Source organism: Maylandia zebra, linkage group LG20, assembly GCF_041146795.1.
Source record: "Maylandia zebra isolate NMK-2024a linkage group LG20, Mzebra_GT3a, whole genome shotgun sequence".
NCBI classification, from domain to species: domain Eukaryota; kingdom Metazoa; phylum Chordata; class Actinopteri; order Cichliformes; family Cichlidae; genus Maylandia; species Maylandia zebra.
In genome coordinates this window covers 3,243,226-3,268,149 of record NC_135186.1, presented here as the reverse complement: position 1 = coordinate 3,268,149, position 24,924 = coordinate 3,243,226, and the positions used below count along the sequence as shown (strand labels likewise).

The window sequence follows — 24,924 nt, the reverse complement described above, 5'->3', positions numbered from 1 at the left end:
ACACGAGAGCGGTACCGGGCTCCAAACCGTTAGCAGATGATCCCTCAACTGTTCGCCATCACAAATGATCTCAGTGGAAGGGTGGCTGCCAACAAGCTATTCTTAATGAAAAGGCAGAAACAAGGAAATGTCTCAAGGAAAGGAAAGGAAAAGAAACAAGGAGAAAAGGCTGAGGTATGACAAATTGCACAAGAGCTGGCCTGGAATATCAGTGGGAACAGGTCCTATGGCGTGATGAATCCTAGTTACTAGTATGACACTAGCAGCCTAGGAGAGAATTTAAATGTGTGTCTTTGTTCAAAATTCCCCTAAAAATTCACCCTAAAACTAAATTTGTCCCTTAACAAAGAAATATGTCCGAAGCTTTTTTGTTTGGCTTACTCCTATTGGATATCCAATGGTAGTAATGACGCATTTTGCAGAACTCCAAGTTTTTTGTTTTGGTTCAACATCACAATTACCGTAATTGTCGGGCTATAAGCCGCTACTTTTTGCACAAGCTTTGAACCCTGCGGCTTTTAGTCAGGTGCGGCTTTTCTATGGATTTTCCATGATTTTTGTGATATCGTAAGACGATTTGTTTTGTTTGTTCCGCTGTTGTACGGCACTACGTTGCCTGGCGGAAGGATCGGGGTTCAAGAGTGGTATGTTAGTCACATGTCCGTCCGCCAGGCAACGTAGTGCCGTACGAAGTAGCGCGAAAAACAAACTTCAAAGTAGCGCTACGCATTCAGCGGGAGGCGTGGATGACGAGCGGCGATAAACTTGCGAAAAGCAAGTTATGCCCAACTCCACCGGTGGATTCTGACAGCGTGGAAAAGTGTGCAAACATCCACGATCACCAACGGATTTTGAAGGGCTGGACTGCTGCATGATGGAGAGGAGGACACCGCCACGGCCCTTCTGAGGGTGTTCGACTCCGACACTGACAACGAGGATTTCTTTGGTTTTGAAAGTGACAACGAAGGAGAGAAGCGGAGAGTGGATGACGAAGCCATCCTGAGCCTGTTCGTTTCCGACATTGGAGAAGAGGACTTTGGTGGTTTTAGTGCGCAGGAAGAAGAGAAAGATGGTGGTGAATGACTGACTTTTCTTCTTGTTAAAGCTGTGTCACTGCACCTGAGCCTAAAAGGTAGTCCGAATCTATTTTTCTGGTGTGCTATAGGTTACTGTTATGTACTACATGTGCAAATATGTACCCATAACTTGTTTTTCAAAATATTAATAAAAGGGGTGTGTCTCCAAACAGCCATCTCTTTCCTGGCAATTCCCTTTGTGCATATTCTCTTACATATGATAAGTCAACATTGAAACACCTGCGGCTTTTAGTCAGGTGCGGCTAATGTATGTACAAAACAGGATTTTCCCCTGATTTTAGCTTGTGCGGCTAATATTCAGGTGCGCTTTGTAGTCCGGGAAATACGGTAAGTCTTTTTATAAATACATGCATAAACAGGAATACGGTTACATGGACCAATTTCTTTTTTACAGGAAGCCACTGGGGATTTGTTTTCAAAAAGATAGCGACGGTCACGTCCATGTTTTGAAGCTGAGCCAGTATTATTCCCAGTAACTGCCTGTGTATGAATGTTCTTAAAATTTGTGAGTAAACAAGACAAAACATCTCACACTTGTTGATTTGTGTTAGTCTGGGCCCGCTATTATCACGACACAAAGGAGTACAATGTTGTTACTGTACTCATCAGTGGAAACGGCCTACTTTCTCTTTCCATCAATATAGGACAAAACATTTTAAAGGCTCTTAACCACTTTTCCATGTCAAAGGTGATGTACTAAAAGTAGATGCTACTGTAGATCTCAGCAGTTTTCAAATGAGATTTTTAATGAGCTTACATTATGTGCTGTAGGGCAGCTACCAGCAGCTCTTTTGGGGTTTGTAGAAGGTCATCTGGGTTGAATGAGCCCATTTAGCTACACTGTGGAGGAATATCATGATAATGTAGCATGGTGCCATCCAGGCCGCCAGTCCCTAAAACAAGGAGGCTATTGTACTGTAGTAAAATGAAATGGGGTGGGGTGGGATGCTCAGATTGTGCAATGAATTTTATGGAAAACAGAATGATTACTACTTCATACTGGAAGCTGTGGGGAAAAACAAAACAGGATTAGGCACTTACAATGACTTCAGCTCCCAGCACACTGGAAATATTTCTTCATCACTTTTGTATGTTGGTTCCTTCTGTATGTGCTGTCAGTTACTCATTGATTTTATCACAATTTACACTGTGTTTGCATTAAGTGGATGTGCACCGACTGCACTATTAAACTGTACGTAGTGTTTTGTAAACAAAGTAGACCTCCAGTACAGAAATAGTGGATGTCCTTCAGACCTGCAGCAAACCATTTTTTTTATCAGCTATTAATCCGAACAACCTTCGTTTCATTAAATTCATGTTATACGCTGATAGATGTCAAAGTCACAGCCAACTTTCCACAACGCCAGTGTGTTTAGTTGTTTTTTATATACACGGAAAATGGACTGGTTCTTATATAGTGCTTGTCTACTCTATGTGAGCACTCGCTTTTTTACTACAAGCCTCATTCACACAACTGCTTATTCTATGTCTAAGCTTATTTAATCTCACATTCACACACTTTCTCTTAGGGGTTCGGCGGGTCGGTGGCGTTTAGTGGGTTTGGTGGGATTTGGTGGGGTTCGGTATCCTGCCCAAGGAGACTTTGACATGCAGTCTAGAGTCTAGATTATATCTGCCAAACAGAAGCAAGCTGTTTGAAATTCTTTTGATTTGTAGTGAATCAATCTCACCAACATGTCTTTAATTTGTATTTTTATATTACTGGACTCTACTGGAATAGGTCTGCATAATTAGAGGTCAAAAGACTTCTTTATCCTATATCTTTATTTGCTGATATCCTAGACAGCCAAGAGTCGAGTAGAGAAAATGGTTGAAAACTGTATTTAGAGAACTTTAGGTTCACCTGTTCGCCTCCTTATTTACCGCAAACATCTATCATCAGCCAATCACATGGAAGCAGCTCAATGCTTTTAGGCATGTAGACATGGTAAAGGTGACCCACTGATGTGAAAACTAAGCATCAGAAAGGAAGAAAGGTCATTTCAGTGACTTTGAATGTGGCATGGTTGATGGTGCCACGTGGGCTGAATATTTCAAACCACTGACCTACTGGGATTTTTCATGCATAGCCATCTCTAAAGTTTGAACAACAGATTACTTTAAAAATTGTTGCCTGGTCTGATGAATCTGAGTTTCTGCTGCATGATTTGCTAGGCCCAGAATTTGTCATGAAAATAGTGAGCCATTCTTTATTGTATCAAGTGTTTAGGCAGCTGGGAGGGACAGTTTCAGGAGATTTCAGTTGAGAAATTGTTTTCGGCAATTGTTCTTTGGACTTTTGGAAGGTCTTCCAAAAAAAAAAAAAAAAAAAAGCTAAGGTCCCCTTCAGATCTCAACTGCTCTCACAGTTCTTAGAGTTGTCTTTTCCATTGGTGGCTCTATAGGGGGCATCTGGAATTGAACCAGAGACCACTTGATCTGCAGTCAAATGCTCTACCACTGAGCTACACCCCCTATGCAAGAGTTGCACCTGGCCCTTCAGATGATCTGTAAACTGTTCACCAATGCCCCACCACAAATGGTTTCTTCCTGACATCCACCCTGGTGGTGTAATGATGTGATTAACATTTTCTTGGCACACTTTGGGCCACCTAGTACCCATTGAGCATCTAACAAACACATAACAAGTTTTTTTGCGTGGGCTGTTGCTGGAAGTCACGGTCCCAGAAACTGCAGGAGGAGTGGAGCAGAACAAAGTCCAAGGTGTTTAAAGTCCAGTATGAAGTTACCACTATCTATGATCTATGATTGCTCTGTGTGTCATGGCATGTGCAGCCACCTACCAGGCCTTTTCAGAGCAGTTTTATGGAGATGCTGGTTTCCTTTTCCAGCAGGACTTGGCAGCTGCCCGCAGTGTCAAAATTACTGCTGGTTTGCTGACCATGTCGTTATTGTACTTAATTGGTAAGCCAACTTGCCTGATATTCCATACGGAATATGGTCAAGAGGAACATTAAAAAGATCCAAACTAGAAATAGAGCTGAGCTCAGCAATCAAAGCAGCATGGGCTTCAGTAACACCTCAGCAGTGCCATGAGCTGATCACCTCCAGATCTGATATGGACTATTTTTTTTTATGTTTTTAATTTCTAAAAATAGCTTTTCCCATATAAATGTATTAAATTTAAATTAAAAAAATAGATAAGTTCAAAAACATGTGCGGTCTGACCCTCTGTTACTGTCTTTCTCCACCAGTCATGACTATTAATCAACCAGATGAATGTGCAGCCATTATGAAGAAGGCAATATTGACATAACTCTACTGGTACATTGAGGTTATGTGTTAAGTGCTCATGTCCCAGAGTGTACAACGTGACTACGGGCCCGTTGGTTTGATGTCCTGTTTAGCTCTGGCCCTGGCTGTTGCATTGGTCTTCTGATGATGTCCTGCTACCTTGCCTGAGGGTCTGGACCCTCAACACAACATGTTCCAGTTTTCTAAACAATCAATGGACATCAGACTGTTCCAATCTCTTTTTGGCTTTACTAAACATGGAGGAAATCACATTTTTCCTTCAATTCTGTTGTTGTATAACAGTGTAGCACACTCATTTTTTGCATTTATCATCTCAAATTTATATGGATTTCATGACCAAGATTTCTGTTTTTAGCTTTAAAAAATGACATATTCTTTCATTTAATCAGCTCTCGGGTACTTCTCAGTTGTATGAATATTAAGGAATAACGTTCAGTCTGTCACTGTGTCTGTATCACACAACTAAGCCCTTACAAACCTCGGTTACTCTGCTTCTGGGACCTTATCGACCTCCACCCCATTGTGTGCCTGAGCCGTTTGTATTTTTCCTGCAGAGATATTCATGCAGAATTAGAGCTGAGAAGATGTGAAACCGATGATAACGAGGACAAAAGTGGTCTTTGTGAGGGACCTCCACTATGAAGCAGGAGGGGTGAGGGGTGTGCGGAGGTTACGCTGGTGACAAGGGGACAGACACGGATTGAGAGCATGAAATAATACTAGGCTGACTCACCATGCTTTAAATGAGCTGCTATTCTCTTTTTTTCTCTCTCCACTCTTCTTTTTTCTCTGAGTCATAATTCCATTCTTACAAAATCCCTCTCAGATGTGGCCTTTTATTTCATAGCCGACAGAGACTGAGCTCACCCTACTCATGGGGATTGCTTCCATCCATAGATCTCCACATTTCACTGTGCTCTTCTGCTCTGAAGAGCCTCCTGAGACAACTACAAAGAGACAAAGGTGAGACTGTTTCAGGAAGAAGCAAGTTGTGCCGTTGCCCTGCAGATTCAGGGTTCAGGTGAACTTCTGTCAGTCTTACAGGTAGTGCTGCCTGTTAAGATTTAAAAAGACTGTCTGCACAACATTTGTGCAACATTCTCTCAGGAATGTGTTGCATAATTTTTAGGCTTTGTTCATTGTGTTTTGTTGTGGCTCAAAAGGCACTTTGGACATCATTGGTTTCCTTTTTCTCACAAATCACTAACATTTCATTGCTTTGTCCTTTTTAATTAGTTTTCGAACGAGGAAGAAGCATAGCATCTCAGAACATCAGATTTATTATCCAACTGACGATTTCCAAATTAAACCAGTGCCTGTGAGAGATTAACAAGCTGTATCCCTTAAACTCTAAAGCTTCTCTGTCAGTTAACAAATAAGTTATATATGTTAGTCCTCAGTGATTAAGCTGTTCTCATAATAACACGTTGTATCGCATCCATACATTTTACTTCAGAACAGTTCAGATGGCTTAATTTGTCTTCACTTTTATTGCTCACAGTTACTTTTTTCTTTAAAAGGCTTTGATGTGGATGACATGCTGTCTGAGTTCGGCTCAAGTTGTTGGAAACTCTTCTTTGATATTTGATGGGTTGAAATCCCTTCCGTGTATTAACTTGGCAACTGAAGAGTAAATGTATTATTTCCTCATCTTCTGCTTACTGGGTTTTTCCACGCTTCATCCCTTTAACTGGGTTTGGTGTGAAGTCTGTTATGAGAACTTATGTGTTGTGCAAGCTGTTTCATTCCCAGGTCTTCACATCTGCTGGCGCCAAATATAAATGATCATTTCCTGTCAGTATTAGTTGTTGTGATTGGCCTTTCTGACATTTCTGCTCGGCTACTGGATACTTAACATTATAATCTCAGATCCCTGCTCTAGCGTGTGGACATGAAAAAGAGAGAAACACAACTGTAGTTTTCAATAAAATTGTGCAATAATCAAATAAGTTTGGGGGTTTAATTCAATTCAGCTTTATTTATATAACCACAGCAATAGCCGCCTCAAGGTGCTTTATGTTGTAAAGTAAAGATAATAATACAAAGAAAACCCCAACAATCAAGCGACCCCCTATGAGCAAGCACTTGGCAACAGAGGAAAGGAAAAACTCCCTTTTAACAGGAACAAACCTCTGATTGATCGGACGGGGCAGCTATCTGCCGTGAGACAGGACAAAAAGACATACTGTCGAAGAGAGACGGAGATTAATAATAACTAATGATCAGTTGCAGATTGGTGTAGAAAAACAGAGAGTGAAAAGAGTCAAGTTAAGATTATAATTTTAGCTCATAGTGCTGAGCACTTGCTTGGTGGTTGAAAGTAAGTAACAGCTGGCATTATTATAGCCATACTCCTTATGGGAGGTCATGTTCCTTATTCTACCATTGTTTCATTGGATCAGTGTTTCCAAGATCTATGATTGTATTGTATTATATGTGGGTCGAGGCTACACATTTTCATTTGTTTGCAGAAACAAACAAATATTTCCATAGACAAATACCAACTCTTTCACAGAGCAGTGGAAGCTGTGAAAAACACTACCCCTTGACACATCAGCACAACCAGTCTGCACTCTGCTGATTGTGTGGTGATCCGACACCTGAGGAAGAACCTGTTTCTTTTGCCAAATTGCTTTGGGGTCGGCGAATGTGGGAGTGGTGGAAACACACTGATCCTTCAGCTTAACACTGGTGAAATTTGTCAATGAAATGTTGCAAGCATGACCGAGGCATGCATAATGCATTTATGCCAGAACATTTGTGTTGCATAAGAAAAGCAGCTACAACTTCAGCTACTTTAACCCTTTGAATTATGACGGGCGCTATGTCTGATATTCACGTGTAGGGAACAGCCTCTGCTCTCTGCTGCTAAATGAAAATTATAGAGATCGTCTTGAATTTAGATGGTACCAGCTGTGATGCTCGGATGTTCTTGAGTCATCGGTTCAAAAATATTACACATTACACATTTGCACTTAAAAATACAATACAAGTTAAGTACAGAAAAACAAAACAAACAAAGAAAACCCCAAAACAAAGTTAGACATGGATGTAAAGTCAGTCAGTGTCCCCATAGCTCTGCCACTTTATTCAGTCAGTCAGACTGCATTTTTATTCACGCATGATCATGAGACAAATAGAGATATGTATTGTTGCCAAAGTCATTAAAACATTAAACATGTCAGCAGTATGACCCTGTGTAAATAACTATGAGATTACATCATTTGAAAATGATCAGACATGGTGAAAGATTTCATTAAAGACATAGTGAGCATGACTTCAGTATGTGTTCATGCATAGGATACCAACACTTTTTACACCACTCTACTATTTGCTGCCGTTCATATACTTAAATGAGCAGCCAGAAAGACTTAAGCCTTCATTTTCAGCCTGAGCTGTTTGGAGCCAATCGCATGTCCAGTATTACATACGTGTTTTACAGTCATAGTATTGCACTTACTGCATTGGCCACAGTAAGTGCAATACACGATCTGTCTATCAGCTTCACTTGCAGGCCTCGGAGCGCCTCCCTCCCTTTGCTGCTGTCAGATGGTGAGAACTCATCGTCAGGTACTTCACCTCCCAAACAATTCAGTAGCTGAAATAAAAGACCCCACCCGCCCACCCCTCACCCCCTTTACTCCCGACGCCACCCTATCAGAGAGTGAGGAAGTTGTGACTCATCCAGTTATTGTATTACAGCCAAAGGCAACAATGCGAACCCAGATAATTTTTGTCACCATGGGTGGGAGAAATTAGGATTGACAATAAGTGAAACATTACTGTTAAAATACAGAGAGTGATAAGGGAAATAATAGCCAGGCTAATAATAGCTGTGTGAGTCAGGCAGGAGGAAGTGCAGGCTTCTAATAACAGTTCATGGTTTACTAACAACTTGGCTCCCTGCAAAAGTAAATACAGGGATTTGAAGCTGAACTGCCATGGCTGACAGCCAAGAGATATATATTAGGAATCCATTAGTGGTGTTAAATGTGCATCTGTGCGGCATGTATGCCCCTAAGCTTTTAAAGGCGGTTTTACTCTGGATATTGTTGAGTGCAGTACCGATCCCAGTGTTCGTGACAGGAAGGTGAATGGGTCTCTGTCAAAGGTCACAGTTACACTAGCCAACTGTCCTGTTATCCTGGCTAACTTGGTTACAGTTACAAAACTGTAACAGAGGCGACATATGTCAGGCTGGAGTGAGGAGGTACTGATAGGGTGAAGCTGTAATAACATGTTTGCTATCAGTGTACAAATAGGCAACACCTTCTTTCTAATAAAATAGGAAGAACACATGTCGAATGTAATAGACTACATAGATCCTCATTTATGCGCTGTGCTGTGCAATACTGTGTTCCAGCTGACCAGAGCAGATCTTTTAGCTCATGTCATCCAGTGTGTATAGATTTTTTTTAGGTTTAAATGACTGGGCCTCTGACTATGCTTTTTTTCACATTTTAAGTGAATGTCATCAGATATAATAACAATACCCCAGGCCCATGATTATAATTCACATCATCAGATTTAATCCAAATCAAGGTGAGCTCTGTCTTGTGTTCGTGCAAAAAGCTCAGAAAATATATGTTTTATGCTACGTTTCTAGTTTAATTATTATATAACTTCTGTGAATATGGAAGATAAAATAAACAGTCGCTTCCTGTTGAAATGGACAGAGGTGACCAGGACATTTCTTGTTGTACATTTCTTTGCGTTTCTCTAAAATTGTATTTACTTATACATCTATTCTCAAATTCTGAAACGATGCTCATGTTTTAGGCTTCATAAACGTGCCACATGGCATTTCCAGAAATCAGCCCAGGAGGCAAATGTCTTACATGCATGCATGAGTTCAGTATCAGCTCATCCTTGACCGAGCAAGTGGTGAAAGACAAGTCTTCACTGTTTAAACTATAACCTGTTCTTGTCCCAGTATTGATCTGCATACTTAGTAAAAGCCAGCGGTGTGTGATGTTGTTGAGCGAGAGCAGGGCGGGACAGTGGGCGAGCACATGCTTATATAACTGAACAGTTAAACTGAACTCATGCGTGTTTAGTTTGACCTTTGTGCACATTTATTTTAAAGTTGTTTAATGTTTCCCCCTTTTAATTCTCTCACTCCAGCCTAAAGACAGTCTTACCCAAAAAATAACAAACTTACCATGTATTACACAAACACGGTGCTCTGGATTTGCACTACAGAGCCATTTTCCTTCTTTTGAGCAATGCCTCGATATTAATGTTACATTGGTCTCTCTAGAGATGCAATGGCCTTTATGTTTTACATTATGTGCAAACAGAGATGAAATAGAAGCTCGAGCGGGAATTCCTGGATGTTCAGCTCATACTCACACACTTCAAGGTCTGACCTCTGTCACACAGCTCAGTCTTTGGGAGGAGGAAAGTGAACTGCCGGTTGGTTGGTTGGTTGGATAGTCTAATTGTCAGATTCTGTGTTCCTTCAGCTGCCGTGTTTTAATTGCAGCTGTGCCTGTGAGGGTCTGAGCAGGCAGGAAGTGGAGGGTTAGCAAGGACACAGCTGGAAAGCTGGAGAGGGTTGAGTCTAGTTCTACACACTGACCCCAGACCTCTGAGCAACGGAGACACACAGCAGCTTGTGTGATTTGAACCACAACTTGGAGCTAAAATTCTTTTACGTAATGAGTGATAATTCAGTAAGTAAATGAGAACAGCAGTTGTTATGGTAATGTTGACAAAATGTTTACAAAAAAGAGGGGGGGGGGCTTTGTGTGATCCTCTGCTGAATTTGTGAGTTTGCTCAATTACCAAGAAATGAACAGTCTCCACTTTTTATGGTCTTTAATTTTTATTAATTTGACTGCATCTTTAAATTGAATATAACTTCCAGCACCGATGAGGCCATTTACTTGCTCGTAACACTTCTGAACTTTTATAGAGACAGAAAATCTTGGGGAAGAGAGGAAATGGGGGGCAAATAAAGGGTCCTGGAGCAAACCCAAACTGGAGATGTTACATGATATAATTTTTTTTAACAAAAAGGAAGTAATTGCTAAAAGTTGTGTGTCTGCTATTCTTTGTTGAGGGAACATCAATGTTCTCATTAACCACTCACTTCTTATTTGTGTCCAACTTTACCAATCCATGTGTCTCTCGTTTACTGTTATTTTTTCTTTAAAATCGTTATGACTTTACTGACTTGATATCACTTGCTGTCTTAGACTTTCTTCATGTCTGTCTTGAGCTTCCATAGATAACATAAAGTGGCAAAAGAAGATTAGTGTAATTACGGCAAGCTACTTGTACTGTATGTTTTACTCAACAAGGAATATTATCTGGTAGTTTGTAGTTCAGCCTGCTAACAGTAAATTGAAAATGAGGGACAAACAAGCTTCACAGTGTTTTGATTTGTGGAAAAACTTGTTGGTATTAAAAGAAGTGAGCGGGTAGTTTAAGCTGGCGGTTAGTTTGTTATAGTAATTCCAGGATAGCTGGGAGATTTTCCACGTGTTTTATTTTCCTCATGTAAGTATTAATTCAGGATCTGTTTATCTGGCAGATGTGCGGCCTGGGTCCAGCTCTATTTAGCTTCGCGGAATTTGCTTCAGCGTTTCACAAAGATTACTCCGTGGCCTCACTGGTCGCCTGAGACCAATTTTGGTTTGGCCGGAGTCATGACAAAAACAAAGCTCAGATTCCAGATGGCAAGAGCCCAAGATGGCAAAGAAGGCACCCCCACCCTTCAGCAACATCTGTCTTTATAAGGAATAGCATCCTTCTTAAATGAGTAATTACACAGTTTAGTGACAGCTGATTAGATCAGGTGTAGGCAAACAAAATGGGACAGTATTGTCTATTTTTACTACAGTGGTACTACATGTTGTTTTGTGTTTTTGCAGGCTATGATCAGCAGCGTGTGACTGGGCTCTGCCATTTATCTTTGTAAGACATTTTGAAAAGCTCCAGATGCCTATCAGAGGTCATGTGCTGGAGTTTAGTCCCCATGTCAACTGCAGTCAGTGTCCCAAGTGTTGACTTATGGGATGTAGCACTTTGGCCTTTTAAAGTTTAAGCTTTTTTGCTCAGGGTTAGTGAAATATCTGAACTTTTCTTTCAGGCTTTTTAGATACAACTGCATGAATCCAAGCACCGACCAAAAGAAAAGCGCCTTTAACCAGCTGGCTTATTTTAGTATCTGTGATTGACAGGTCCTAGTTTTTAGCTACCCTCGGTGTATTGTCCATGATTATAGTTACAATTTAATATGACCACTCTGTGGTTTACTGTTGCCTTCACTTAGCTAAAAGAGCAAAAGTAATGCCTGTACAGTGTAGATGTGCTGTCAAATGCCACAAAACTTTATTTTATTGATCAGAAGAACTTTTATCTCACTTTTATCTCTTTTTGTTACTTTTTATCTCTTAAAAAATGGATAAGGATGTTGTTGTCATAACTCGATCTGGGCACATGTGTGTTCCAGCATGCTTGAGCATGAGGGAATTGTCCAGTGGGATATTATTAAAGATAGAATGGATTTAGTGTGTGTTTGCCAAGCAGAGATCTTTTCCATCCCCATTCCCTCATTTGATTATTAGCATGCTATCCTTTTTTCTTTTTTTAACTTTATAAAGCACCTTGCTGTGAACCGCACCTTATAAGCCAATGTTTGGTCTCCTTTTAACTTCACCGCCAAAAGTGCCTGCCTAAGTAGATGTGTAGGCAGGCTCATCTTTAAGAGCCAAAAGTCTGCAGGAAAAATGGTCAGGAGGCATCAGTGGAATATACTCTAAATCCAGATTAGTCGTTATAAAGAGACTGGCTCAGTGTTAATGGAGAGAAGCTGCTTTTCTGTCTTCACTGTTTAGGCAGGGTAGTGTCAGCCGGGGGTCTGTGCTAGATTTGGAGTTCTGGGTGATATGAGTGCAGCAGCAGACACAACAAGCTTCAGGATCAAAGAGCTGCCAGTCCAAAAGGACTCACACACACACACACACGCTCACGCACAAGATTTATTCAAAAGTCTCTGTGAATGTGTCTGCCTCTAATCTCTAAGCATATAAGTTGGCATTAATACAAGCTTTGTTCATCATGTTTCTTCACACTTCACTTTCACTCATTTATAGCTATCCGGCTGTTATATTGCACTACCCTTCTACATGCAGTCAGTAGGTTTTAATAGTCCTGAATGCCTCGTCCCCTCTTGCATTTTAAGGCTTTCGCAAGCTTCAATAAATGCTGCACATACATTTGCATCCTATTTGCAAATAAATGCCTATCCTCGCTATCCCAGCACATCATTGCACTGAGAGTCTTTATGCGTGCATAGCCAGACTATCAGTTAATTTCTTTTCTAGGAATAATATATGGATTAAAATTGCTCACATGGAAAGCTCGAATCTCTGAAACATGTGCATTGTTGAGAAGTATGGTCAGTTAGTTGCAGAAGGTCCTGTATCTTAGAAGGGCCACTTAACAAAATGAACCAAATTTGCCTGCCACTGTCCTTTGGTAATGGTGTTATGTTTCATTTCAAGCACAGGCTGTTAGATTATCTCTGCCTTGTCGTGACAACAAATAGTAAGCTCTTGTGTATACACTGTAAACCTTTATGTGGGGACAGTGGCAGAGGATCTGCCATTACTCTGCAAGCGTGAGGGTTGAAGTGTGGATGCTAGCGCAGTGATGCTTTTTGAAAAGGCGGAGACACATCTTTAAAAAATGCAGTGAATGTACATATACAGATAATCAGCCCCTATCTCCAGTTCAGCGGCTCTGTTCCGCCAACTGTCTGATAAAGACACATTACAAGCATGCACAGAGAAACACACTGGTCTGGCGACATACCAGCCATGGCACAAAGTTTTCAAATCTTCAAGTTCACTGAGAGTGTTGTCTTTAAGACAGATTTAACATTCAGGCTTTAGTGTGTCCAGTGCGTGCATGTCCTGTTCTCATTATTGATGATATCATCTTCAGGGGAAGCACCCTGGGCTGTGGTCAGAGGTCAAGTGACTTTCCCAGGCTGGAGTGTGTTTCTGAACATGGAGGGGACGTGTGTTTGTGTGTGAACGTGCATGCCCACGTGTTTCTAAGCTGAGGGGAAGTCCAGAGCTCAAGGCATCCATTTCTGATCTTCAGTCTTGGCTGTGGACTAGTGAGAAAAGAAATCACTAACAGACTCAAACGCTGGCTTACGGCACGCATCCGAAAACACAAAAAGTGAGTGGAGTAGCACAGAGGAATGCCTTTAAGGTCAATGACCCCACAAAGTTAACTGCACACGATAAACTTAATTTACTCAAGCCACAGATAATGTTATACAGACTGTGCAGAGCATTCTCAGAGCCTCATTGTTAAACTTAGTGGGTACACACAAGGAAGTTACAGTAATGGATCTGTCTGCTTCTATCTGAAGTTGCGCATTGAGATAGACTACCGCTTGCATAAAAGATGTTCTGTCTCTCTGCTTTGTACTATTTGCCAGGAGATTTTAGATTTTAACAAAAGTCATCTTTTGAAATGCTGGAATAATCTCCCTGTTTTTGCCTTTTAATTGGATTCAGCGCAATAAATACAATATTGTTGTTAGCTCTTAAGAAAAAAAAGCTGGAATGACACAATCCTCCCGCGTCTCCACTGATTCATAGCATTAAAAAGTCTGGGCTTCCTCTCTGCCATTAAGAACAAGTGTAAAAAAAATCCTTTGCAAAGCAAACACAAGGCCATGCTCATCGTCTCTAACCAGATCATATCTAATGGCCCCTCAGACATTTGAGGAATCTTTCGCCTTGCAGTAATTCCTATGACATAGCATGTTATCATTTTCTCTCAATGACCTCACCCAGGTCAGTCAGAGTTTATTGAATTATTATGACAAGATCTGCACATGTTTGATGCTCTTTTGTTTTCTTTTCAGCTTCGACCTCACGCTTTGTGTCTGTCTGTGTGTTTTCAGATCAGTGCCAATATGCTGATCTTCCTGTGCACTAACATGATCGGGATCTGTACTCACTACCCCGCTGAAGTCTCCCAAAGACAGGCCTTCCAGGAGACTAGAGGATACATTCAGGCCAGACTGCACCTGCAGAGGGAAAACCAGCAACAGGTACACTTATGTGCACACGGTATGCACAGGCACACACATAGAGACACCTGCTGAGACCAAGTCCTGTAGAAAGACATATACACAAATGCAGAAGAGCAACAAATGAGTGTCTCAGTTTTCTAGTCTAACTTGTTTGTCTCCCTTTTTGAGGTCAACAATATGTTCTGGAGTATAACGTGTATCTCCGCTCCACTCTAATTTACTAACACCTTCCCACGCAGATCCCAGCGAGCCAGGGTGACTCAGTAAACACTCCAACAGTGGAAAACGCTGAAAATGAATGAACTCTCTTTATCGTGCACTGTCATATCTTCCTTTCTGTTTTAATTCATCTCTCTGTCTGTTCTCTCATTCTCTTGTGTCATCTCTACCTCTCTCTCAGGAGCGCTTACTGCTGTCGGTGCTGCCACATCACGTTGCCATGGAGATGCAGGCTGATATCAGTGCCAAGAAGGAAGATATGATGTTCCACAAGATCTACATTCAAAAACACGACAATGTTAGGTAAACACAGACAGATGAATGCACGCACATGCTTCTGCACGAACATACTATAAGGCTCAAAAAATGTGGGAGTGCTCAGCTAGCTTCGACCTCAGAGTCCCTCCAACCGCTATTTCCTTTAGAGCATGTATTATGCATGTTGCTGGTTATTGACACTGACAGCACCGGCATAAGCAACAATATTGGCTTCAGGACGCTGATGTGCTTTCTGTAGCAAATAATTTCCGACAGATCTCAGAGTTTGCTGCCTCCTACTCTCATCCATCACTGATGACTGACTACTAACAGGTGATTGAATCTTTCTATTGGCTGTACTGCAGCAGAGTTTAGCCAGCACTGTCCATGTTGTGGTGGCGTGGAGATTGTAATGAGGTTAAAGCAAAGATCTCCTGTCATAGGTGACCCAGCTGCAGCACCACTGACCTACCAAGGTATAAACTTACACAAGCAATCCATTATCCAAATTCAACACAAGACTAGAAAATAAAAAATACTTGGGTTGCTTTGAAAAGGCAATAACACTTAGAAAACAACTAAACTCAAGATATTCAGAGTGTTTTGATTAGCTTAACCCTAACAGGTCTGTAATTTTAAACTATATTTAGTCAAGCATTGTACGAAGTTACTTAGAAAGACAAATCAAATTTAGCATTAAGCAAAGCATTAAGTAAAGCAGTAATTAAAGCAGCTCATCCCTTCCCATTGCTCGCCCACATGAGATCGTTCACTTGAGAGCTGTGCAATCACAAATGTTATTAAGGTGTCCTTTTAAGCTACGTTAGCATGCTCACAGTCGCAGTGCATCTCCAGGCCACTTTACAGCCCATGTCCATCTGAGCGACTCCCTTTTATGCTGTTTCTGAGCTTATCCGTATCATATCTATTGTTGTTGATGCCGCTCCATTCTTGCATCTCTCGCAGCCTCTGTCTTTTCATGTAGCCACATGTCTCCCAGTGCTTCTCCTTGCTCTCTGTGTGTGAAGGACTGGGAAGTCCTAAAACAGAACACTCCTGCCAAGTATAAGTAACTGCAGGAGTGAATAATAATAGAGTTTTACTGGCAAACCAGTAAAACTAAGGTATATGAAGTTTCAGTACCTTAGTTTTACTGGGTTGCCAGTAAAACTACAGTATATGGCATACTCAGTTCTGAGCCCTGAGCTTTTTCTTCCAAAAACTGCACTGGTTACTCCTGATGTGTTTTTCATGATGCTGCTGTTTAGAATAGGAAGCTGGTTCACTAAAAGTGGTGTTAGCAAAAACGCATATCTCAAAATATGGGTAAAAAAAATGTCCATCCGGCATCAACTTTAGGCTCTGCTCCCACCAGTGAGAAAATACTATAGGTTTGTTTATTTGTTTATTTGTTAATTCTGTCCCTTACAGATGAAGTGGTGCATCATGGCATCGCCTCATCTTGCCCACAATGGTAGACGCAGACAAGACTTTGACCGCTGTAATTAAGTGCGAGTTTGTCCCTGTTGGATGACCTCGCAGTGGTCACAGCGCCATCTGTTGCCTTCATGTCTAACTTTCGTCTGGGGTGTTGTTTATCCTCGTCTTTCATTACTATCAAAAGTTTGCAATGAAAGGCATGCAGACAGAGGGATCGAGGGGTAGAGAGGAGGGGAGGGGGGCGTTCTCAGAGGGAAGGGCTGGAGGAGGTGACCTACATTGGCCTGAATGATGCGAGCCAGAGCCGAACAAATGTCTGCCTCTCTTTCCCTTGCTCACATGATAGTTGAACAGGAGGAGGGAGCCGCTAGACCATGCTGTCTCTTTCTACACCATGTTGATTGATTGCATTCTGTGTCTCCTTTTTCTCCCCTTTCTTTCCCTCTGTCTGTTCTGCTTCCCCTCTCTCTGTTTCCCTCCCCACATACCCATCATCTCTCCTGCAGCATACTGTTTGCAGACATTGAGGGCTTCACCAGCCTGGCATCTCAGTGCACGGCCCAGGAGCTGGTCATGACGCTGAACGAGCTGTTTGCCCGCTTTGACAAGCTGGCTTCGGTGAGCTTTGCTGTTGGCTGCCACTACTGTCATAGCGAAACTTTGAACCACCGGTTCATACGCATCTTTACAGTCTGTAGTCTCAGTCCTAGTTAGTATGACGAATAGAAAATGATGCATTTACTGATACTTAAGCATTGTGTAACCTGCTAATTGAACTTTGCCGAGGCTTATAAATCATTCACATTATGCGTTTATAATCTATTTGACATGCTGTGAATCAGCTGTAGGTGAAGGTCTAACATTTTATGCGTTGTGTCTTTGTTTACAGGAGAATCACTGTCTGCGTATTAAAATCCTTGGCGACTGTTACTACTGTGTGTCAGGACTGCCTGAGCCCCGTGCTGACCACGCCCACTGCTGTGTAGAGATGGGAGTAGACATGATTGAAGCTATCTCGTGAGTAAAATGCACACTTAAGACAGCCACAGTTATATTTCACTGAAAGTTGAAGACGATTTATTATGCTTGGTTTTCCATTTTTTGTCCTTTTACTCAACTATAGTAATTAGCATGATTCACAATATTCCCTTTTTATCTTATACTGAGGTGCCTAGCCTTAGTGCTTTTGCTCCACTTCCTTTAAGCCACGCTCTCTTAAAGCCAGCTTGTGAGTGATTGGGTTCACCTCCCAAACAGAAGGTTTGAAGAGCAGGTGGATGGCTTCTTTGGTTTGAAGGCAGAGCTTGTATGCTCTCATTGACATTAATATCCACCAAGACTGGAAAAAACTGTCTGGACCAGAGCCTTTAGAACAGTCTCAAACCTTTACTTTTAACTCTGACTAATTATTTGTGTATATGTGGATCTGATGTGAGGCTTTGTTTATTGCATATATTTTATCTGTGGATGGCACACAGGGTTTTGAGGAGACTTTGTGAAGCTGAACGTGATGCTCGCCTTTTGACATCAGTGTTCGTGTGTGTGTTCATCTGCAGGCTGGTGAGAGAGGTTACAGGCGTTAACGTGAACATGCGGGTGGGCATCCACAGCGGGCGCGTTCACTGCGGGGTGCTTGGCTTGCGCAAGTGGCAGTTTGATGTGTGGTCTAACGACGTGACCCTTGCCAACCAAATGGAGGCTGGGGGAAAGGCTGGGTAGGTCCTGCCCAAATTACCTCGTTACCGTGCTGGATTAATCTTCCATAGGATTTATGTTTTAAGACACACTTTATGTTGTGTGTGGGCGTGTGTGTAGTCGTATCCACATCACCAAAGCGACACTGCAGTATCTGAACGGGGACTATGAAGTGGAGCCAGGATTTGGAGGGGAGAGGAATGCTTACCTGAAGGAACACAACATTGAAACCTTCTTGGTGCTGGGCTGCAGCCAGAAAAGGGTTAGTGCATGGTCAAACACACACACACACACACACAGGCACGCACATGCTTATCTGCTTGACCTCATCTGAATACCACACTAGTGCTATATTTCACACAAATAATATAATGGGTTGTCACCTGGAATAGAAGACGTTATTTTTCAAAGCACTTACCCTGTTGGGGTTTCTTCACTTCCAGAAAGAAGAGAAAGCCATGATAGCTAAAATGCAGCGTACACGTGCAAATTCTGCAGAGGGAGTGATGCCACGTTGGGTGCCTGACAGGTCTTTCAACAGAAACAAGGAGCCTAAAGCCTACCAGAAGATGGTGAGTTACACAGAGGGAACAGTATGCACTTTTCTACAGTACCTCCTCATCCTCTCCATTCTCTCAAGTTAAATTATAAATATACTTTCAATAGGTTGTTTAAAAAAATGTGTGCGTATACTGTTGTGGACATTTCATCTGGATAGAGTTGGTATCACAGACTGTATAAAAGAGATGGACATATCTACTGTGAGGTCACCTGTTCTTCTTTTAAGGCTTAAGAAAATCCAAATAGTTGAAGGAAATGACCCCCGCCTCCCCCACTCCAACTTTAAAATTGTTATGAAGGGAGAACAAAATCATTCTTTATAACGGGTTGCAAACATCTTTATTTAAATTTGTGATGTTGGACATTTTAACATGAAGACGAGATTTGACTCGCTTTTGGAACTGGCCTCAAGTGGCGACTGGAAGAACTAAAGTTAGTGACACTTCAGCCGTAGCGTCATCTGTCTGGGTTGTATTTCTACATTTTTATGGTACTGTTTTTACAGATGGCATCTTAGCTTACTGTTACAGAGTATTCTTACCCTTGTCCTGACTTGCATGCTAACATGCGTATTAAGATAAGTATTGGTGACGTGACGTAAGCATGCCTACCTTATGTTGCTGTGTAAAGCCTCACAGAGTTGCTGGCATAGCTGTACACGCTTATTTGTTCCCATCTTACTTTTGGCTTCATATTAGACAGTGTTCTGTGAATAAATAAATACATTTGAGTGGCAAACAGTAACAGAAGACAACGAGGACCTGAGAAGAAGTACTGATCTGTAGGGCTCTCAAGGATTCCTAGTTCACTATTCGAGCTAATATGATGAGTCTGCAGCTGCATATGTTTTCTTTTTCACACACTTTTTCTGACATCCTCTCTCTCTATGTTTGAAGTCTCATTTCCTTTTCTTTCGTACATTCTTTTCCCTCCTCCTCTTTTTTTTTCTCCATCTCAAAGGGTTTCAGCCCTAGGGGCAAAGAGGGTGTAATTTGAAGCCTCCCAGCATTAATTAAAACATCAGTCTGGCTCACAGGGATTAGCTGTGCAGATGTCTGAGTCTGTGTCTATTTTTCAGTCGTACTGTGACCACATGATAATCTCTTTCCCTTTGTTTCTTTTTCTATCCTGTTTTTTCTTTTTGTTTTCACTCTCTCTTTTTGTTTTTCTCAGGGCATCGATGAAGCATCCAGCAAAGAAAAGTGAGTGGGGTTTTTTTGGGTGGGCTCCAGTTTCAAGTGTTTGATTTGTCAGCTGTCACTGTAGCAGTTTAACTTTAGAGTAAACTGTTGGTTTTGCACAGTCAGATCCATCAAACACACTAATGCCATGTTATCTCTGAGTCATCCTCTGTGTCACAGCATAGGGCAACATCCTCATGTACACACACACACACACACACACTCGTTTCATGTCTTAGTGAGGACATCTAATCGACATAATACTTCCCCTTTGCCTAAACCTAACCATAACCCAATTGTAATTCTGACACTAAAACACATTTTGAGCCTCGACGCCTTCAACCTCGTGGGGACTGGCATTTTGTCCCCATAAGTGGCTATTGCTCCACACTTAGGGTAGTAACGTGCCAATTTTCTGTCCTCACAAAGATGTCTAAACATGTACACGCACACACGCACACTTTCACAGTGAAGCAAACACGCAGCAATGACAGTGACCTATTGTTCCCTGTACTTCACAGTCGCTGTACTCAGGAGGCACTGAACACCGAGGATGAGGTGGATGAGTTTCTCGGACGGGCCATCGATGCGCGCAGCATTGACCAGCTGAGGAAAGATCATGTCAAGAAGTTTCTGCTCACTTTTCAGACTGAAGAACTTGAGAAAAAGGTTGACATTTGACAAAAATTAAATTGAAATTCACCCCAAAACGTCCCTAAAAGAAAAAAATGTAAATTCATTTCATCTGATTTCTCATTCGTTGTCTTTTCTGTAGTACTCTAAAAAAGTTGACGATCGTTTCGGGGGATATGTGGCCTGCATACTTTTTGTCTTCTGCTGTATCTGCTTCATTCAAGTTATTATTTTCCCAAAGTAAGTAGTTCTCTTTGACAAGTTGCCTTTTCCAGTTATACTGAATTGTGCACAGGAAATGTGCTCTTGATTCGTTTATGAGGAGTTCATTAGAGTTGTACATCTTAATGACTCTGTTTTCATCTATTCCTCAGAACGCCGCTTATGCTCGGTCTTTACATTAGCGTCTTCGTCATCCTCGCCAACATCCTCTTCGTCTGTGCCATCTACTCTTGCATCAAAGTACGAAACAAAGGCCTTCGCCAATCATGTGGTTCCTCTTGTAGATAAGAGACATTATTACATGTTTTCAGCATCGCTAATGGCATTAACTCTCCCTTATCTGATGCTCTCCCTGCTGTCTGTATCAAAGCTTTTTCCAGCTGCCTTGCAGACAGTGACCAAGAAAATAGTCCGATCTCGAGCAAACAGCACACTGGTGGCCGTCTTCACCATCCTCCTCCTCTATATCTCTTCTTTTGCTAACATGGTATGGACTGTCTTAATTTTGATGCTTTTTTGCATCATGAAATACTTATTTCCTGATTATTTTAAATATTATTACACATTACTTTAACATAAAGTAATTAAGCACTATTCTGGCTATATGGATGTTGCTGGATAGAGGCAATTAATCATAATCTATCACTGTGATGGATGAGGTTGTAGAAATCAATATTTTCTTCATGTGATCATTATAAAGATCCATTCAGTTTTATATGTGCTCCATACATGCGTGACTATATGAATACTGAAAACTTCTAGTATATAGGGTATAATCAGATACAGCATTTTGACATAAATACTGCTCAAGGCAAAATCTCTATATAAAAGATGGGCATTGCCCCCCTGACCACACATTTTTAAGCTTGAGTGTTGGTGCCATGTTGGATTTTTGAAGTCCAGAATTAAAACGTATTCGCAGTGCTCGGTGCAGAGTGCTATGTTGTCAGCTAATGCTATCAAGTTTTGGTTAGCAAGCTTTATTTATGAAAGGTAAGGATGCAAAGCACAGACACACATACACGCTGTTAATTTGTTCATAGGTAACAGATGAATTTCACTAAACAAAACTTCTCAGATGGGCTGCAACACATAGAAAGACAGATTTTTTGTGAGATGAGTCCACTAAAAATGGGTTAAGCGACATGGGATACAACTATTGCTACAAAGTGGCTTTAATGGCCAAACCTTTTTTTGTACCAGAATGTAAATACACTATGAAAAGTGTAGCTGAGCATTTTAACATGAGGATTAACACATTTGGCCAAGAGAGAAGCTTCCTGGCTTATTTTTACAGCCCTTGAGGTTCCCCTTGTTTACTAGGACTTTGTTAATTTACACATGCCTATAGTCATTATTTTTACCTGAGAGGAGCAATGAAAACTAGAAACTATGCAAAAATGTCCTTCGCTGTACATCTCTTGGTCAAAGTTATTTAATAATCAGCAAACATGTTGTACCACCTCCTAAAACCAGCACCATATGTGCTGCAATATAAGGCATAACATGTGCTTCTCTTCCTCGCTGATTCCAATTATTGACTCTTTAATGACAAACTGTTTCCTTCTCTCTTGCCAGTTTACATGCAGCAGAGAGAACCTGAAGGAGTGTGTGGCCAAGGAGTTGAACACATCAATGACTTCCTGCCTGCTTTATAACCTGACCAGCAACGGTTCGACTCTGTGTTCCAGCCAGACAATGCCCTGCCCTTTTCCAGAGGTCAGCTCCACAGCATTTTTTAAAAAGCCTGTGTGTCTGTAAAGCCACTTTCAGACATTCGTTCCCTTCTGACGGCCTCTGAACGTGTCCCTTTCATGTCTGAATGAGCACCTCCGGTTGCTTTTTCATAAGAGCCAGGAGGCAGATTTTATGAAGCACTCACTAAGAAACAGAATTGTTTGGAGAGTGTCCACAGGAGAAGTCGTGTCTTATCTCACTGAATTTTGTTTGTAATTTGCAGCAAGATTAAAATATTTGTCTGTGACGCATTTTCATTATTCCCAATCCAGAAGAGGGGGTTTTCACAGTTTGAGTGCGAGGCGTGAGAGCAGCTGTAGCACCTCGTTGCTGTTACGGATACCCACATGGAGAATGAGAGAGCCTGCTCTTAGTGACAAAGAGAGAGAGAAGTAAAGGTTCATTACGTGCTTGAACCTCTGTAGCGCTCATACTAAAAATGTCTGTTCTCACACGTGCACACTTGCAGTTGTGGTTAAGATTTCATGAAACCGAGGGGGGGAATGTTAGAAGTTCAAAGTGGCTCTTTGTGTGCGTCACTTTGTATCATCACCTGGGCAGTTTAATGAACACAGCGCTCTTACATAGCCAATATTTGAAAAGGGGTTTTCGTATTTGCTTTTGCACATGCACACTGAATCATAGGTGCGTTCTTCATGTTCATGTTTGTTTTTCCTCATTGGTGAAATCTTGACTTATCACTCTAAACCTAAATCTACTTCTCTTCTTCCTCCTCCTCCTTTTGTCTCTGTTTCCTCTGTGCTGCAGTATTTCAGCTACAGTGTATTGCTGACCCTGCTGGCCTGCTCTGTGTTCCTCCACATCAGCAGCATAGGGAAGCTGGCTCTCATGCTGTTCATCCAGCTCACTTTCCTCCTGCTAGTGGAGTGGCCTCAGGTGGCCCTGTTCGACAACGCAGACATGCTGGTCATTGCCTACAAATTGTGAGTCCCCTACCGGCAATGCTAACACAGTCACTGTTTTCCCAGTTTTCAACCTGAAAAGTCTCCATTGTGTCACAGTACTGTGGATTAGGTTAAAATTAGCCTACTTTTTAAAATAAGATTTATATTCTAATAGACCTACTTTCATGTTTAGTTCTATTTTTTTTAAATATGCTCTTTTTTTTTCCTGAGGCAATTAAAACCTGTTAATGATTCTCTGCAGCAGTATGTTAAGTTGTATATTTGATTATATCTACTTTAAGAGGCCCATATAGTTTGTAGACATGACTCTTTCTTGGCTGTTTTCCAGATTTGGTTCCAATAAAACTGCAGAACAGTGGTATGCATCAGTTTTAATATTGAAGACACTCATTCATTGCTTATCTTTCCCTCCTCAGCTGCGACGATGTGACCAAGGTCTCCCTAAAGGTCATGACTCCTATAATCCTCACAGTTTTTGTTCTGGCTCTCTACTTGCACGGCCAGCAGGTGGAGTCCACCGCTCGTCTGGACTTCCTCTGGAAGCTGCAGGTAGGCTGAACGATTACGTGTGTAGACTATAAACAAAAGGGAAACCAAAAATACTTAAACTCAGCAAAAGACATTTTTCACTGTGGGCAGTTTGACTTGTCATAGCCTGAAAATCATGTTAGTTTAGCTTTAACAGTGGCTCTGTTCTTATTAAGCCATGCCACTGTGCTGCTGAGCCCACATATATGGCAGCAGGACTAAAAGTGAAGGAGCTAAATGTAATGTCAAAATCTTTACTATGAGGTGTCAAATTGTCTTCTGTGAAAAGGCCAATTCTAGCAGCTGTAATAACATCATGAATCCAGTCACCTGACATCGTGACTAAGTAACCGTATCCCTCCCTGTCCCACTTAAGGCTACAGAGGAGAAGGAGGACATGGAGGAGCTGCAGGCGTACAATCGCCGCTTGCTCCATAACATCTTGCCAAAGGACGTAGCTGCTCACTTCCTTGCACGGGAGCGTCGTAATGACGAGTTGTACTATCAGTCATGTGAGTGTGTTGCTGTCATGTTTGCCTCCATAAGCAACTTTTCGGAGTTTTATGTGGAGCTGGAGGCTAACAACGAGGGGGTGGAGTGTCTCAGGCTCCTCAATGAGATCATCGCTGACTTTGATGAGGTGAGCAAAAGGAAATATAAGGAACAATTAATGCACGTTACAATAATTTAGGAAACATTTATTGGACACGGTGTGGTCATTAGATGTAACCATCTGCCAGTGCTGCTGACCTGTTGCTATGCTGCTTTTATTTCTGTCCTTTGCTGTTCTCTCCTAGATTATCAGTGAGGAGAGGTTCCGTCAGCTGGAAAAAATCAAAACCATTGGCTCCACCTACATGGCAGCTTCTGGCCTCAATGACTCCACCTACGATAAAGAGGGCCGTTCACACATCCTGGCGTTGGCTGATTATGCCATGAGGCTTAGAGAGCAGATGAAATACATCAACGAGCACTCCTTTAACAACTTCCAGATGAAGATAGGTAAACACGAAGGAGAGTGAAAATTGCTCTTGAAATCCGATAAGTTTTCTTTGGATGCGCTTTTGTGATGTCAGTCAACGGAG

The 24,924-nt window shown here is 41.6% G+C and overlaps 1 protein-coding gene and 1 non-coding gene across 3 annotated transcripts in view; one reads left to right on the top strand and one right to left on the bottom strand.

The window, feature by feature from the left end:
- adcy6b (adenylate cyclase 6b) overlaps positions 1-24,924 on the top strand; it is a 38,059-nt gene that overhangs the window by 11,713 nt on the left and 1,422 nt on the right. For both annotated transcript variants that reach the window (XM_076878844.1, XM_004558716.6), the window contains 17 exons: positions 14,308-14,457; positions 14,840-14,961; positions 16,863-16,974; positions 17,246-17,373; positions 17,913-18,071; positions 18,172-18,313; positions 18,495-18,623; positions 19,786-19,814; positions 20,315-20,462; positions 20,569-20,666; positions 20,801-20,888; positions 21,019-21,135; positions 22,227-22,367; positions 23,154-23,329; positions 23,728-23,860; positions 24,216-24,479; positions 24,637-24,841. In XM_076878844.1, the coding sequence (XP_076734959.1) occupies positions 14,308-14,457; positions 14,840-14,961; positions 16,863-16,974; positions 17,246-17,373; positions 17,913-18,071; positions 18,172-18,313; positions 18,495-18,623; positions 19,786-19,814; positions 20,315-20,462; positions 20,569-20,666; positions 20,801-20,888; positions 21,019-21,135; positions 22,227-22,367; positions 23,154-23,329; positions 23,728-23,860; positions 24,216-24,479; positions 24,637-24,841 (2,341 nt within the window). The remainder of the gene's footprint in view (positions 1-14,307; positions 14,458-14,839; positions 14,962-16,862; positions 16,975-17,245; positions 17,374-17,912; positions 18,072-18,171; positions 18,314-18,494; positions 18,624-19,785; positions 19,815-20,314; positions 20,463-20,568; positions 20,667-20,800; positions 20,889-21,018; positions 21,136-22,226; positions 22,368-23,153; positions 23,330-23,727; positions 23,861-24,215; positions 24,480-24,636; positions 24,842-24,924) is intronic.
- Positions 3,501-3,572, bottom strand: trnac-gca (transfer RNA cysteine (anticodon GCA)). Its single transcript has one exon. It is a non-coding gene; the product is annotated as a tRNA-Cys (tRNA).